The sequence below is a fragment of the Chanodichthys erythropterus genome, chromosome 20 (genome assembly GCF_024489055.1).
Source record: "Chanodichthys erythropterus isolate Z2021 chromosome 20, ASM2448905v1, whole genome shotgun sequence".
Taxonomy (NCBI): domain Eukaryota; kingdom Metazoa; phylum Chordata; class Actinopteri; order Cypriniformes; family Xenocyprididae; genus Chanodichthys; species Chanodichthys erythropterus.
In genome coordinates, this window is record NC_090240.1 from 14,748,763 (window position 1) to 14,763,539 (window position 14,777).

General features: G+C 38.0%; 1 protein-coding gene across 1 annotated transcript in view; it reads right to left on the reverse strand.

The window, feature by feature from the left end:
• Positions 1-5,125: 5,125 nt before the first annotated feature.
• LOC137008780 (synaptonemal complex protein 2-like) overlaps positions 5,126-14,777 on the reverse strand; it is a 37,188-nt gene continuing 27,536 nt past the window's right edge. The window contains exons 32-42 of the mRNA XM_067370494.1: positions 14,024-14,257; positions 13,880-13,931; positions 13,609-13,785; positions 13,035-13,172; positions 12,357-12,502; positions 12,095-12,189; positions 11,911-12,010; positions 11,748-11,806; positions 8,538-8,616; positions 5,286-5,342; positions 5,126-5,197 (exon numbers count right to left, since the gene is read on the reverse strand). Of these exons, the coding sequence (XP_067226595.1) occupies positions 5,126-5,197; positions 5,286-5,342; positions 8,538-8,616; positions 11,748-11,806; positions 11,911-12,010; positions 12,095-12,189; positions 12,357-12,502; positions 13,035-13,172; positions 13,609-13,785; positions 13,880-13,931; positions 14,024-14,257 (1,209 nt within the window). The remainder of the gene's footprint in view (positions 5,198-5,285; positions 5,343-8,537; positions 8,617-11,747; positions 11,807-11,910; positions 12,011-12,094; positions 12,190-12,356; positions 12,503-13,034; positions 13,173-13,608; positions 13,786-13,879; positions 13,932-14,023; positions 14,258-14,777) is intronic.

Below are 14,777 nucleotides of genomic sequence, written 5' to 3' on the forward strand. Positions count from 1 at the left end.
AGAAAGTCTAATAAGGCCGCTAGAGCATCTGAGACCAACTTTTCCATAGACAAAGTGGTCTCTTCTAGGGAATGAGGCCAGGGAACCGAAGGGAACCCCGATGTAGCAAATTAGCTCAAAATAAATATGAATAATTAATCATAACTAGTTATAATTAATTATTAATATTTTAATCAGTCAATAAAATTAACTTAATGTAATAAAATTAATATTACAATCAATTAACCTGTTGTTCAATGAACACACAGTGTTAATTGTTTATTAACTAAGAAATGTTCATTTCCAGGTTATGGGAAATAACAATCTTATTCTACTAAAAGCCTGTAGTCAGGACCGACATGAATAGGGACTCCCGTACATGAGCGCAAAACACGGACAACCTTACGTGTGACATGAACAAGACTTTATTAACTAGACTAAACACTTAAACTACTCTAACATTCACACACATACATGCATACAGTTTACCAAGAGAGAGAGAGAAAGCAGAGTACAGGAAGCAAGAAGTTACAGCATTGTTGGACATTCAGCAGATCAACAGCCTTGAGCAAACCATCAGTTTAGTTTTAACAGGCCCTTCTTTAAAAGGGGTAAGGATACTCAATGTATCCGATAATGAGACTAAGTTTGATACTTGCATGTCTCTCCAAGTTGAATTAAAACTGTCCTGATACAATTTGTGGAGGCTCCTGTTGAATCTTTGCTGATATTTTCTTGACGAAAGAGAACCGGCTGGATTCAGAGGATCTTTGGTGAATGGAAGGTCTAGGCCGAGGCCTGGCACAAGCTTGGGGTTCCTTAGAAGCTTCTAGCTTCTTAAAGCATCATCTTGACGTCAGCATTCATCAGTAAAAGAGAAGAAGAGGAGGAAGAGCAGGAAGAGAGGGGGTTCCTTGTGATCAGTGAATATAAGGGGTGAAGATGTCACACCCTCTTGAGGTGTCTGAGCCAATAAGGAGTTCCCCTTTCAGAGGGAAGTTTTACGAGTCTTTGTTCTGTAGCAAGATATTAGCATAAGACACTGGATTGGATGAATGAGAGAATAACCTTCTAGATTCTTATAATACTAATGTGTCACAGAGTTAGTAACATGTGACATAAATTACCAAATAGGAAATGAAAGTTGGAGTCCGTAGATACCAAGCATGCTGCCAATGTGATCTCAGTTAACTATACATTTGCAACTATGGAACATTAATACCAAAATAGTTCAAAAGAGAGAATTAATACATAGAATAAAGCCTATAAAAGGAAAGTCATGAGATGGGAAACTTGGATACATGTTTATACATTTCCCAAGTGGTTATATAGAGAATACATAGGATTAAGAGAGTTTATTTGTCCTTCTCAGGAAGAATGAGTCACTAGTCTCTCCAGAATTCTTCTGGATCATAAAAGTACCATATAACTGTAACAGGACACCTAGGTTGGCCTGTGTGCTAGCAACATTGGGATGCTGGTTACAGTTTTAGGGGGATGAGTTCAGAGAACTTTGATAGGGAGAGTGAGTTTATGGGTAATTCATCAAATACAATGAATAATTGTGTGGCTGATTGGTCCAGACGTTACACCGACCAGTCACTAGAGGGGAACGAAGTCACCCCCAGTGCCACCAGGGAGGCCGACCTGGTCTAACGTAAGACAAGCTTAGTCTTATCCAATCCCTGTCTGAACACAGAATCTCAAAAACGCATCCTTCACAGAAGGGAGTGGGTAAAAGTGACTGCAAAAGGGCAGGAGCAACTCAGACCCACACGTAGAGACGGGCATCCTGGAGAGCAGAACTCAGCTGAGTGCTATAAACCCTAGTATTGAGGGAAGTATAATCCGCTCATCCTAGGATCTACTCAGCGCTTGATACTGAGGAGGCTGTGCACTAGAGAACCCTGATAGAAGGGAGCACAAACCAGCCTGGGGCTGATCCTCAATGGGAGGCCTCATGGAAGCCTTCACATGACCTCAGTATACAGCAAATGAGACTGATGTGCCCACATAACAGTCCACCTAACACAATCCAACAAGCAGTGTACTTGGTAAAAGGAACCCTTTTTACTCTTTAAAGCAAGAGGAGTAAAACATACGCCATCACGCACTAAGGAAGGCCCCAAAAGAAGGGCCTATGACCTCAGCAGACACGTGGCATCAGCTCGTGGCAGTGTTTTAAGCACCAAGAAGGACAAATAACCGAACCATAAGGAGGTTAAATTATCGCCTGGGGCCCTGGCCAACCAGAAATGTACTCAGTAAAATACTTGTAATTCTCACCACGAGAGGAGTACACTATTACATACACAAAAGGTGGCCCAGAGGGCCTAATACCTGTAAAACATACGGCGTTAGTCTAGTGGCCCCGTAAGGACTAGCATCCTGGAGAGCAGAACTCAGCTGAGTGCTATAAATCCTCGTATCGAGGGGAGTATAATCCGCTCATCCTAGGATCTACTCAGCGCTTGATTATTTGCACTGAGGAGGCTGCGTGCTAGAAACCCTGATACAGCGGAGCACAAACCAGCCTGGGACTAAACCTCAGGAGGAGGCCTCAAGGAGGCCTACCACCCATGATCAGCTTAGGGAGCTAAGCACTATTACACAAACAACCCTGGCAGGGAAGTACAAAGCTCATCCTAACAGGTAGACCAAACTGTGGGCAAATAATAATATATGAAAAAACATTTCGCCACATTAGAGGGACATTCAGTGGTGGCCTCTTGCTTTAAAGAGTAAAAAGGCCAACACGCACTAAGGAAGGCCTTTGACTGGCTTATGACCTCAGCAGACACATGGCATCAGCTCGTGGCAGCGTTTGACCATTAGGGTTTGAGGAGCAAAAAATAGAACCAACCTAGATACTAGGTAGCTATTTAGCTTGACTAGAGTAGAACCCAGACTCAAGGAGGCTGATGAAGTTAAAACCACACATTAGTAAGGTTTTACCACAAAAAACTCTTTTGAGAGGTCAACCACTCAGAGGACTTTTTGAGAGGACTTTTGAGAGGTCAACCACTCAGAAGACTACTCGGTAAATGCACCTTTTTACTCTCATATGAGAGGAGTACATAACTGAACTCCAACATGGGAGGCCCATAGGGCCAACCCTAGTAAACACATGGCATCAGCTAGTGGTGACCATAATCATACCAACCATCAGGCCATGTATTCAAGATTTAGTTACTAAAAGGAAATGCATATTACTCCATGAGAGGCCTGCTTAAGGCCTACTCAACAGAGGTATATATATATATATATATATATATATATATATATATATATATATATATATATATATATATATATATATATATATATATATATATATATATATATATATATATATATATATATATATATATATATATATATATATATTATATACACAGGAGGTGGAAGAAGAAGAAGAGGAGAGGGTAGATATAAATCACCCTATGTTTTAGCTGGGGAATCGATTAAAAAATGCAATGGTGTTGACAATCGATCACCCATCTAACTCTCGCTTCTTCCTCCCGTCTGCCTGGGTTCAGATACAAATCTGAATGGCTAGGGGTTTTTCCATGCCCTCCCGATCTCAAAACGCAGAGATCAGAAAGGAATGGAAAGCCATGAAAGCTGCCGCAATGGACAGAAAAGAACCGCTAGTTGAACCGTCCGCACGCAGCCCCTTTCCTAACGCGCTCTCATGGCAGCTGCAGCCCGCCGAGATGCATGTCCCAAACACACAGCAGCTCTGCACACACACAACAGCCAGAGGAGCGCTCGCGCCGGACACGATGACGTCATACACAAACGTCATCTTCCCAAACACACACAACAAACACACAGACAGCGCCCTCAAGCACTGTCTATGCACGCTCCTCTCCAGATAGAAAACACCCAGAAAATTTGTATATCAAGTGTCAAACCCTGGGAGACAGATGAACACACTCTCTTGAACGTCTGTAAGGCATATATAAAAACCCTACCGAAGTTACGATCAGACAGAACAGGACAGAAAGATGATGAGATGTCTTCTGTTTCTCCAGGCGCTCCTTTTATGCATCCGGGTCGCACCATATTACTGTCGCTGACCAATAAGGATTGGAGTTTTTGGATAGTTGCTTTCAGACACCTTGGTCACGTGACGTTCTCCAAAGCATTCTTGCAAACGCAGAGCGAGTTCCCTTTTGAAAGGGAACAGACTCGCACGTGCTTCTGAACGTCACCGCAATCGTCTTTACTTTGAGTGCAATCCTCATCCATCAACTTTCATAGCAAGAAGCTGGTTTGCTTTATCCAGCCGAGAAACATAGTTTGCATATCATCTGGCCATACAGCGGTGATGTTTCGATGTTCCGTTCAGACAGAAACAGCGCGATGCGGGAGCGCTCTTCAGATACAATGACACACTATGACAGAGAGTTTGTGTTTTAAAGCGAAACAGACACTGGAATGAATAATTCTCTCTGCCATCTCTGATATATTCAGCATGGACTTTAAGATCATCTAAATGCGTAACGTAAATTATTTTATAAGTAATTTATGCAATTTCACCTGCTTCCATTTTTTTTCACGTTAAGGATTTTGAATTAACTGATAGATAGAAGCAAATAGTCACTAGGACACTAAAAAAAAAAGTCACAGTGCCTTCAACTGCATGTAAAGAAAACAAACAAAAACCTCAGTAAAGTTCTCAGTCTTTATTTTTCAACATCTCCCATAAATTGAACCCATGAGGTTTGCTTATTCAGTCCTTGTTAATGAATGCTTAAATGTTAACTTAAGATGGTTTTAGAATCCAGCATCCACTTTTTAATTTCTGCACACATAAATCTAAAAGTGAGGTGCGATGTTACAAATAAATGCATTAGTTCTTACATTACCTATAACATTTACTTACTTTTAGAGAGGCTTTTCACAACTATTCATTATTCATATTAAAAATCACAAGAAAATATGTTAGCAAAAACCATGTACAGCCAACCTTTTTTTTTTCCCCAAGGAGACCAGAATAAACGGCATAAAGTACAAATATCCAAGCTTTTGAGTAGTATTATTTTAAAAGAACATAACATTAATAACATTAAAGCAAACAAACATATATAGCTTATATAATGTAGTTTTCAAAAAGGTGTATTTGTTTTTTTTTTTCAGGTCAGAACCTGGATGCATCTGGGAAGAACAAAGACTGCAGTCCTCTGCGCACACTCGTCAAATCTTCATCTTGCTACAAACACGAGAAACTGAATTCAGTCCTGAAGAAATTTATGTGAATTTAAGTATTAAATATCTGTCCCACTTGGGCTCTTTCTCACCATTTCTTTGAAGAAACGCTCCTGAACTGACTTCATGTTTTTCTTCATCATAGACACCTGCAACAGAAGCAAACTTGTTTCAAAAAAGTTTCGACCGATAATGATTTTTTTTAATAACCAATACCTATTATTTGCATGTTTATGTGCCTGATAACCGATATACAGAAGTTTTATTTAACACTTTTTAAATACTCTAATTTCTGCAGTTTTACTCCCTCCTTGCATAGAAAACAAAACACACTTCTACATCAATAAATAGTCTGAAAGAGTGCAAAAATTCAAAATAATATAGTGCACTGTCACAAAAGTGTCTTTTTTTAAATAAAATCTTTGATCAGGTAAACAAACAGGTAATGAACAACAAAAAAAATTCGACTTTAGTGTAGCTTAATCCCAGTTGAATCTTTATTTATAACTGACAAATCAGAATTCTACTGAATACCTGCTGACAGAGCGCTGTTTTTATCTGTGCGTGTTCTCTTGCGGAGATAATTAATTTCCACAGAGCTATAATTTAGATATAATTTAACTTGTGCGCTATTCAAGTAAAGTTGAGCTTCTGCTTATGTTCGCTGATCAATGTTTACATGCAAATAAAAGCCTAAATTGAATCTGTTCATCATAACAAGCGATCGATTCTCTTCAGAAAATTTGGACTAAACCGCTCAATTCACATGGATTAGTTTTCCGATCTCTTTATGAAGTTTTTGAAGCATCAAAGTGGTAGTTACAAAGTCAGTCAAGGAAATCTGACAGCATTCTGTCATCAAAAATATCTTAATTTGTGTTCTGAAGATGAACAAAAGTTTTACTGGTGTGGAACGACATGAGAGTGAGTAATTAATGACAGATTTTTCATTTTGGGGTGAACTAACCCATTAATATAACTTAAGAAGTTTTAAACAAGTGGATCGTGTTAAAAGCTGCATATACGGTGGCCATGCTGGATCATTCCTGAGCATAAACCAAGTAAATGAACGGGACTATGAACGCATCTCTATTTTTTACCGCCAAGTCTACACTACATACAGTGCTTCACACACATAGACTTTACTTGGCCGGGCCACCCAGGTATAATAACGGCCGCCCAAATATATATGGAGGCACATTTTTTCTTTTATCATTTTTATCCTCTTATACTTTTATATCCGCCCAAGATAATGAAACCATCCACGATCGATTAACTAGTCATTTCGTACCTGCTCTTTACGTGTGTCAGAACTGTTTACTCCCGCTAATATCCCCACGGACACTGCATTTTGCAAAGTCACAAGGGGCTTTCGTTTCAGACTGCTTCAAAGTGATTCTCAATCAATGAAAAGCGCAGATTTATGCCAAGCGATTGCTAATGAACAAGTTGATGAATTATGACAATAGGCCTTTTTCACAAGAATCGGAAATCACGTGACGCAGGGTAAAGTTAGTTCCGCTATGCGTCTACGGCTATTAGATTGATATGCTCTTTTCTCAAATATCGCTTCTTACCTTTTCTGTTTTGAGAAATTATTTTCTACTTTGTAGCTTGTACGGCCGCTAAGACCGTTGCTCGAATTTACCGGCAGGTGGATTTATTACGAGCTGTCATACAGTAAAGACTACGCAGCTACTCATTCAGCAATTCCCCCAATTGTATTACCTACGACGAACATTATTTATATAATTTATTCATTAAAAAAAAAAAAAAAAACTCCCTATACTTTAATGGGGGATATAAAATCGAGATACATATTGTCGTGAGTTTAATATGTTTTAAAAATATATGTAATCTGATATGGCATCATCCAACATTCAAGCATATGTTATAACTAATCCTGATCGATTAAAATGATTAAACTTAGACATAATTAATTTCCAACACCACATTGTACAACTATCAGTCTTTGCATTAATGTTGCAACAGCACAATAATACTGCGCATGATACACACTTTAAGATGATGACAACAGGAAAATGAGTGAGAGACTGAAGTGTTTATATCATAGACTGTAAGGTTTATATCCAGAATTATCAGGGTGCGAGTGGTCCTGTTTCATGAATCAGAGGATCTTGCGTGATAAGGGAGCATCCAGCTGATCATTTCCCCAGCACGTCGATAAAAGCACTCTATTTAGGATGGATAGTATGCACTTTGAGACGCAGGCACCGTCTGTACAGCACATGGAGCGCGATAATGCACAGCCGCGCCAAACAGGCACGAAGAATATAACCAGTTTAACCGCCATCGCTTCAAATTATTTATTACATTTAGCTCTTAATGAGAGCTCTGTAGTCTCACCAATAATTCACCAAGAACGTTCAAACATTTTCATGACATTTAATTCGTAAAACGACTTTGATTCCCGAGCTGGTTCTCATCGAGGCTATCTATCACTGTAACCGGAAACTTTTACACTGCATGGATCGTTCCGGAAGCCAAAAACCCGGAAGTGTGAAATTGGCCTATGGCTACTTTATGGCCTTTATATAAAATGTTTTATACGGTTGTAAAAATCTGAAGGATCAGCCTGCAATAGTACAGACATTTCAAATTAAGAGTCCCAGTGTATTTTGGGCTTGTTTATAATTAAAAGTCACACGCTAAGTTTTTTTTCTTTTTGGCATTATTGGTATTTTGGTTACACAATAAATTGTAATTTAATTTCCATTTAATTCATAGTAAATTATTGTAGTCTCCCCCACAGAAAGAAAAGACTAAGAACATTATTTGACACATATTATTCATTTTATAAATTTTACCAGTAAAATCTGTGTCCCATTCACTGAGAGAGACACTATATGACAGCAAGGAGAACATAGGAAAAGGAGAACCATTTAAATGCTGTAAATTTGCATAATTTACAATGCATAATAATGTATAATAGTATGTCATTAAATGTAATAGTATGATATGTAATTAAATTAATTTCTATAAATAAAAATACTGTTCAAAATCACACATTATTTGTTTATCACATGTAGTAGACCATTTTGTGCCGTGGGTAATAGGAGGATTATTCACCCGGCTACCACCGCAAGTATATTTCAAACATGTGGGAAGCACTGACATATCAAGCGTTTATGTATCATATCTCATTTGCTTTTTAATGGCTATTATCGACACCGGTTTTGTTACCGATACCAGTTTTGTAATATCGGGAAAATGCTTAAATATCTGGAAAAATATTGGTAAAACCCATTATCAGTCAATCTCTAGTTGTAACCCAATAACTTCAATTATCAATTATTCTGGACCAAGCAGATTCAGATACTCACCTCCAAAGAGAAGATTTGTTCCTCATACTCTAGACAATCACATACATCAGTCTGAATCGTGCTTTTTAAGCGCTGTAGTCTGAAACAATAAATCAAGACAAAGCAAGCTAAGCACTCAGCTAATCCAATGTAAAAACTGCAAATAGAGGGGCTTAATAATTCAACGCATGAATCAGTCACTTTGTTTGAATCTAGAGAAATAGACAAATTCTCTGAAACACTGCAACATCCCCTCCCAGCTTTTTGGTGTGCATGTAAACACTAGGGCTGCCCCCTAATCGTCAATGAGAAGAGGCTTAGTTGAACAAAATTGGTATTAGTCGGTAAGTTGCAGAAATAAAAAAAATAAAATAAAAAAAATACACAGGAAGTGGTGAAATCAAGCTGTCTGTAATGGACAGATAATGGCAGGAAATCCAAACATTCGCCTATCATTCATCAACCTCAAATATGGCTTATCACTTGAAACATGTAAGTAGTCTAACACTCTTTAACCCAGATAAATGTGCACTATTATTTAGTGCATATCCAAGTGTTTGTGTGAAGAGCGCTCTTACTGCATGACATTGAGGCGCCAGTGCGATCACTTGCATTTAATTTAAAATACTGTCAGTTTTGGTCAAACAAAATAAGAATAATCCAACATTCAAAACTGTAAATGGTTTGCTTTTATTTCTGTACACTCACAATAACAACAAAACGTTGTGCTTTTGTAAAATAAAAAAATAAAAATAAATAAACAGGATGCGCTTTCTGCCGTTTTGGTCTCAAGTGAACGAGTGCGTCACAAAAATGAACCGAAACGGAGCGTATACTTGCCTCACAAACATGAGAAATTTATATATGTAAAGCTTTAAATGTCTACTTTTAAATTAAAGGTGCTAAAGAGGATGTTTTGTTTTATACATTTTTGCAATATTACTTGAAACTCTTTACTAACTGATAAAAGACTATTTATTAGGTGCACTGAAAGGAATAATATTAATATACATCATCTGTGCACGAGGTAGGGCCTTAAAAACAACAGCCAATCGTTTACGCGATCGTTCACTCTGCAGATCGTTCAACTGCCTTCCTGAATTGGCGCTAATATAAAGCTAAAGTAAAATCCGCAGCATTCATAGTCTATTGGCGTGGAGAGTTTTCAGTTCATTCTTATGGAAGCTCAACTTAATTAAAAATGCTTGCTCTGCACTGTTATGAATGCCTGTGCGCATTTTAGTTTTGCTTTATCTTAAATTAGCGATTTAAAAGCGAGGTGCAAAAGAGGAGAACACCCACCTCCCGGTGATACTAGTGTTGTCACGCGTCAATTAACCGGTGAGAAAATTTCCTCACCATCAAAACCCTATCTCAGATTATGTAATCCATATGAAACGTGCATAGGCACATCCAATAATGCCGAGATGACAAGTCAGACTTTATCTCTGCAGCCGAAAACACACAAAACACTAGTTTATCAATAAATTATTAAATGTTCACGCCACATTCATAATCATTAGGTTTTCCGGTATGCTGCTGCAAGCTTTATGCGTCCGTTTGGCGCTGATTAGGCTATGTATTATTTCTAAGCGATTAAAGGCTTATTATTATGACTTATATGGTTAATTAATATAAACGAGCGATAAGTTGTCTAATTGCTTAAAAAGACATATAATCAATGAGAAAAATCTTTAGTCGAGAGCAGCCCTAGTCAACACCGATTAAATGTTCACTTTACACTGACTATCTTAGCAGCAGGAAGAACACAAATGTTATTCATGTTGTAAATTGAATATTTTAAATAAATAAACAGCAGCAGCGACATTTTTTTTTTCATTATGCAGCCCTAAGTGCATTAAAAAGTATATTATATATATATATATATATATATATATATATATATATATATATATATATATATATATATATATATATATATATTATATATACAGGGCTTGACATTAACACCCGCCAACCCGCCAAATGCGGGTAGATTTCAGCTGTGGCGGGTAAGACAGCCACTCCCACTAGCCACTTTGGCGGGTTGAATATAATTTCAGTTTACAGCCAAATGATCGTCGAAGATCGTCGTAGCACAAAATTAAAATCCAATCACACAATTCGTTATTTAGGCTACGTGCAGTTAGTGAATGAGGGATAGGCAGAATTGCGCTGAATGACACAACAGAAGCGCTCTGTCGCGCGCGCGATCAGTTCTCCTCGCGCCTGAATAGTTAAACAGAGCACACAGATGTCTAAATGTCCATCGTGTGGAGTATCTCGCGTGAATACAGTCGGTTATGGCTTAAGTGGACGTAAACAGGTGGGTAATAACTGGATATGCGTCAGTTACGTCCATGCATTCAGCAGCCCAATTAAATACCTCTCTGTCATTAATGTTAATCAAACAACAAAAGATGTTAAATAATCTGAAAAAAGATTATTTTTAATTTACTATTGTTTTTGTAATTTGCTTCTTTGTTCTTTTATATAGCCTAACACAAATAACTTATACAATTTCTCATATTAGCCCATGCTTATATTGTCCACCTCTTGCCCACCTGTAGCCTACATACCAGCTGATATACAATGTATTCTTGATTTGGGTGGTCAATCTGCATTTAAAAGTTTGAAAGGGTTTTAAATCTTCTAAATCAAGTAAAATGACTCAAAATAAAGTAATTTAAGCATAACAAAGTCAACTTTAATCATATAAAATGTAATTTACCAACATCAAAATTGTGGCCAGTGAAAATGCTCAGTGGCTAGTAAATTTGGAAAACCACTAGCCACAGTGGCTGTTGAGCAAAAAAGTTAATGTCAAGCCCTGTATATATATATATATATATATATATATATATATATATATATATATATATATATATATATATATATATATATATATATATATATATATATATATATAAAAAGTAACTTGCCATACTCCAAATCTAGTCTTTTGAGCTGAAGACATCACAAGATTCTTGCCATAATAACATTACAGAGCAAACAAGAGCATTACATAAATCTTGCACCTTGTTAGCTATTAATGGCTGGAAAATCTTGTTTGTTACTACAAACCAGAATGACCCACAGATTGTTTCATAGTCATAAACAGGTCTTGTGATTACATATTATGCATACAGAAAAGTTAACAAGGGAAGATTAGTTAGCTGGGAAATCTATGGCGTTCATCTTATGTTCATCCAACAGCTGTTATATTCTCACCTCTTGGTTCCTTTCTCTCTGTATGTGTGGAAGGCCAAGGTCTGCTTTTCCCAGTAAGTCTGTAAATAGTTTGATTAAATCAAAGGCCATTAACATATATATTTACACGTCAAAGTCCATTTTTAGTCTTATTATTAGGCACTTGGCGAGTCAGCACACCCACCGTCAGTTCCTCCTCCATGCTTCTCAAAACAGTGTCATCTTGCTCCAGGTCTTCTATTTCGCCCAACAGGACTTGTTTAACTTTCTCCAGCCTTTGAGAACTATATAAAGACAGACAAAGAAAGCAGAAGAGGTAAATATCAGACCTGCTATAAGGCAGAAATTAGTCAAGGGTCAAGACTAACCTGTACTGGTGTACTTGGACACTGATAGAGGACATGTGCTGCTGTAAGGTCTTTAAAGACTGTTTGGTGTAAAGATCCATTGTCCTGCAGCGATTCTGACAAGCACACAAGACAAGTTATCGGAAAAGGTTAATAAACACTCATTGAATGCTTTTAGATATGCAGCGGGTTTTACACACGAGGACATGAATCCTCGAATGTTTGATGGAGCTGGAGAGTTTAGCCAGGGCTGATTGAGTGAGAAACATGAGAAGGCAAGCACCTTGAGCTTCCGCTTAAGCTCTGAGCTGAACTGATGGCAGATAAAGCCCACCTCCTGAGCAGGCTGGGTCAGGTCTATGTCTGCTTCCACACTGGCATGCCTGCAACTGGACCTCGTACAAGATGACAGTGTCTCCACTTCCTCAGCTGCAGGAAACACACATACACGAGTCACAATTAAGCACATTCAGAAGCAGTACAATACAGCTGAACTTCTGAATCATTCAGTTATTTATGAGATTTTCTTGTTTAGAAGAAATGTATACATTTATTTAGCAAGGATGCATTAAATTGATCAAAAGTGACAGTGGCGAAAAATTTCTATTTCAGATAATTGCTGCCCTTGTGAACTTTCTATTTATCAAGAAATCCTGAAAAATTTTTCAATTTCCTCAAAATTATAAAGCAACACAGCTGTTTTCAACATTCATAATAGTAAGAAATGTTTCTTGAGCAGCAAACTAGCATATCAGAATGATTTCTGAAGGATCATGTGACACTGAAGAATGAATGCTGAAAATTCAGCTTTGTATCATAGGAATAAATAATATTTTGAAATATAATAGAAAACACTTATTTTAAATGGTAAAGGCAGTTAATAATATTGTGGTTTTTACTGTATTCTTGATCAAATAAATGCAGCCTTGGTGAGCACTTTCACTCTCTTGAGTCTCATTACTGGAGAATGTTGTTTCCTTGGCCCTTTTATTCAGGCCCGTCTGGTAACTTTTCTTTCTTCTTCCGTTCTCTGCGACTATGTCCTCATCTTCTTCCTCTGAGCTGCTCTGATCCTTCACCAACAGTTTAATATTGGGGCCTGAGGCACAGCAACATTCATTCACAGAATCAAACAAAATCTGAGCTAGTCTCTTAATCAGGAAACTGACAACAAGGCAAGAGCAGCAGAATCGCCAGCAAAAGTGTGTGATGAGTCAACAGTGGGATTAATCTGTGTCTGGGAAAGTTAATGAAATTCACATTCAGTTAAACTGACTGCAAAACCTGTTCAGTAATGTGCTGTGTTATATTACAGACAATCACATATATCAACACAAATCAACAAGGGTTGCTTAGTTTCTATTTTTGCTGTGTCATGCTGGGTAGCTCTTGCTTAACATGGCTGTATATTAAACACCAAATATGTTTTGAATGGCTGGTATTTCCATAAGGGAAGAAAATCCTTTAGGTTGGTAACTTGTTGCACTATACCTAGTTAGGATGACACATAACCCTTTTTAAAAGGTGATAAATACCCTTACTAGGAGTCCAGTATTTATCAGTAGGCACAAACAGCTTTCTGGGCTTCATTTTCAGAGCTAGCTGAGAGGGAGAAGGAGCCTTATTCTCTTTGTCCTCCTCACTGTCCTCATCTCCCTCTGACAGAGCAGCGGACTGGCACGGGATGACATGCTTGTGGATGACTGTTGGACCTGAATGGCAATTGACACAAAGAGTACATAAGATGCTTGGTTTTGTATACTAACAAATAAAATAAAAAAACAACACAATTAAAAATCTATTCACCTGACTTAAATTCTGGTCTCTCAGCCTTACTTCCTTGCGTCCTTGGTGTTTTCTATAAATCAAACAAGAGAGAAAGTAGTGTTACTGAAATGTCCTACTATTAAAAGTGTAATTGTGCTTAGAAATAAGCTGTTAAACCTGTACCTCCAGCTCAGTGCACATCATGGCCATGTTGCTCACAGATATGTGAGAAGATTGGCTCATTGTCACAGAAATGACAGACCTCCTTTCAAAAGATGCTGGGCTGGTTCTGTTCATGTCATCCCTTTTCTCCTCCTGGAGGTCTGGATAGATGGGTGGGGAGGGCAGGGTGCATTTCTCCCTGATGATGAGGGGCTGAGTTTGGGTCAGTAATGAGTGGACCGGACTCAGTTCAACCTGCAGGAGTGGGACAGAGGGACAGGAGTGAACTTCAGTGGTTTTCAATCCTGGTCCTGGAAACCCATCGCCCTGCACATTTTCTATGTCTCCCTTATTGAACGCACCTGATTCTGATCATCAGCTCGTTAGAGGAGAGCGCTCCATCAAAGAGTATAGAACCCAAGAGCCGACACTTTGACATCATCCCCAATTTTTCTGATGCATGTCCTTAATTTAATTTCATCTGTTGGTATTAATTCAGTGTTTATAATGCTAATACTAGATCTTTTAAAGAATTTTAACCCAAACTGACTGGGTTTCTAAAGAGCAAAGGTGGAAGACTTAAACACAAAGCCTGTAAAATAAACTGTTAAAAAGATTTGATGATCACTAGTGATGGTCATTTATTCTGTGTTGTCATCATTCAGGTTGGATTTTAAAAAGCAGCTGATATTGCCATAGAAACTAGTGGACTGCTGACTCACTTTCACCACAAAATGGCAGAAACGCAGGGCGCCATTGTTGCAATGGAGCGTTC